Source organism: Aplysia californica, unplaced genomic scaffold, assembly GCF_000002075.1.
Source record: "Aplysia californica isolate F4 #8 unplaced genomic scaffold, AplCal3.0 scaffold00012, whole genome shotgun sequence".
Lineage (NCBI taxonomy): Eukaryota > Metazoa > Mollusca > Gastropoda > Aplysiida > Aplysiidae > Aplysia > Aplysia californica.
The window spans coordinates 2,230,960-2,232,349 of record NW_004797282.1 but is presented as its reverse complement, the minus strand read 5'-3'; the positions used below and the strand labels follow the sequence as shown (position 1 = coordinate 2,232,349).

The following is a 1,390-nucleotide window of genomic DNA, read 5'->3' as shown; positions in this document are numbered from 1 at the left end:
CCGCCCCACCTCGGTAGCAGCAGAGAGACATCTACCAACAGTACAGCCCCGACTTCGGCTCCTCCCCCTCCGACTACTACATGCCGTCCGGCTCCCAGATGCCCAGTAACTCCGAGTCCGAGCCCGCCCCGCAGATCTCTCAGATCGACTCTCTCAGGCTGTCTCTCTACAACCTCAGCCTCTTCCAGATTCAGGTGAGATGACACACTGGCGTGGGTGGCTGGCTGGCTGACGGTTGCTCTGAAGTGGCTTGTTCTTTTTTTCCCTATTAAACATAATATAATATGTACTAATCTTTCTTCCTTTGCGGGTGGTTGGCAGAAGCTCTGATGGAGTTGTCTCCTTCTTTCTTATCAAACTTAATTATATTATTGTCATTATCTCTTTTCTTATTCTATTTTTGTTTTGTTTTCATGTTCTTGTTACTCTTTTTTGTGTTGCTCTCAAGTAAAATCTCTGATCTTCGGAAAATATATGACCTAATTGCGAAGCAAAGGCTCATAGCTTTTACTAAAACTTCAACTGAACTTGCTGACAATGTTCACTTTTGTTCGTCTTTTATATTTTTATCAGGTCCTGATTTGGTGCCGGATATTCGAATGTTACATACAAAATGTTGACGTCAACATGAAAGTAATTGTCTTTCTATGGCCTATTTTGTCTAACCTTGGCACATCTAAAACTTGGTGATCAGATCAATGAATTGCATCTATAATCCTAGAATCTCTATGTGTAACAGTTACTTGTCATACTAAGTATGCACGTAATACGCTATTGGACACTAACATACGCACGTTTTTCTACTAATCAGATGGCGTCAGTCTCATATAAATGGGCAAGGGATAAAAAAAGACATGGATGATCACTTCTTCCCTGAGTGTGCTTCTGTGACGTCCAGTTGGTCTACCTCCTCTTCTTTTTCGAGCTGGTCTCCAATATCATTTCTGAGAGAGAAAATTATTTTGCAAAATATTAATGTTTTCCAGGTGATCCAGCAGCTCGACCATATCCTCTACAAGGACGAGGACGTTGATGTGAACACCCTCATGTCCTTGATCCAGGAATCCCGCCAAAACATCACCTACCTGGACAGCTTCCTCAAGGTCATGCCCGTCTTCGACGAGGTGGTCGTTGAGAATGTCTTGCTGGTACGTGTCACGTGACGGGGTTGCTAGTCTGGTGCTTAAATAATTATAATGATAGTGATAGTGATAATGATAATGAAAGTGATAATGATAATGATGATGATATTGATAGTGATTGTGATAATGAGAATAATAATGATAAGAATAATGATCGGCTTGTACTAAAGAAAAAGAAGAAGGACCACATTACTCCAATGTTAAGAACGTTGCATTGGTTTCTCGTGTCAGCTAGAATGTCATATAAA

The 1,390-nt window shown here is 41.2% G+C and overlaps 1 protein-coding gene across 1 annotated transcript in view; it reads left to right on the top strand.

Moving 5' to 3' along the window:
• Window positions 1-1,390, top strand: part of LOC101857918 — a gene marked incomplete at its 5' end in the record, with an annotated part of 35,273 nt that overhangs the window by 8,406 nt on the left and 25,477 nt on the right. Inside the window, 2 exon segments of the mRNA XM_013084099.2 lie at window positions 18-194; window positions 987-1,148. Coding sequence (XP_012939553.2) covers window positions 18-194; window positions 987-1,148 — 339 coding nt within the window.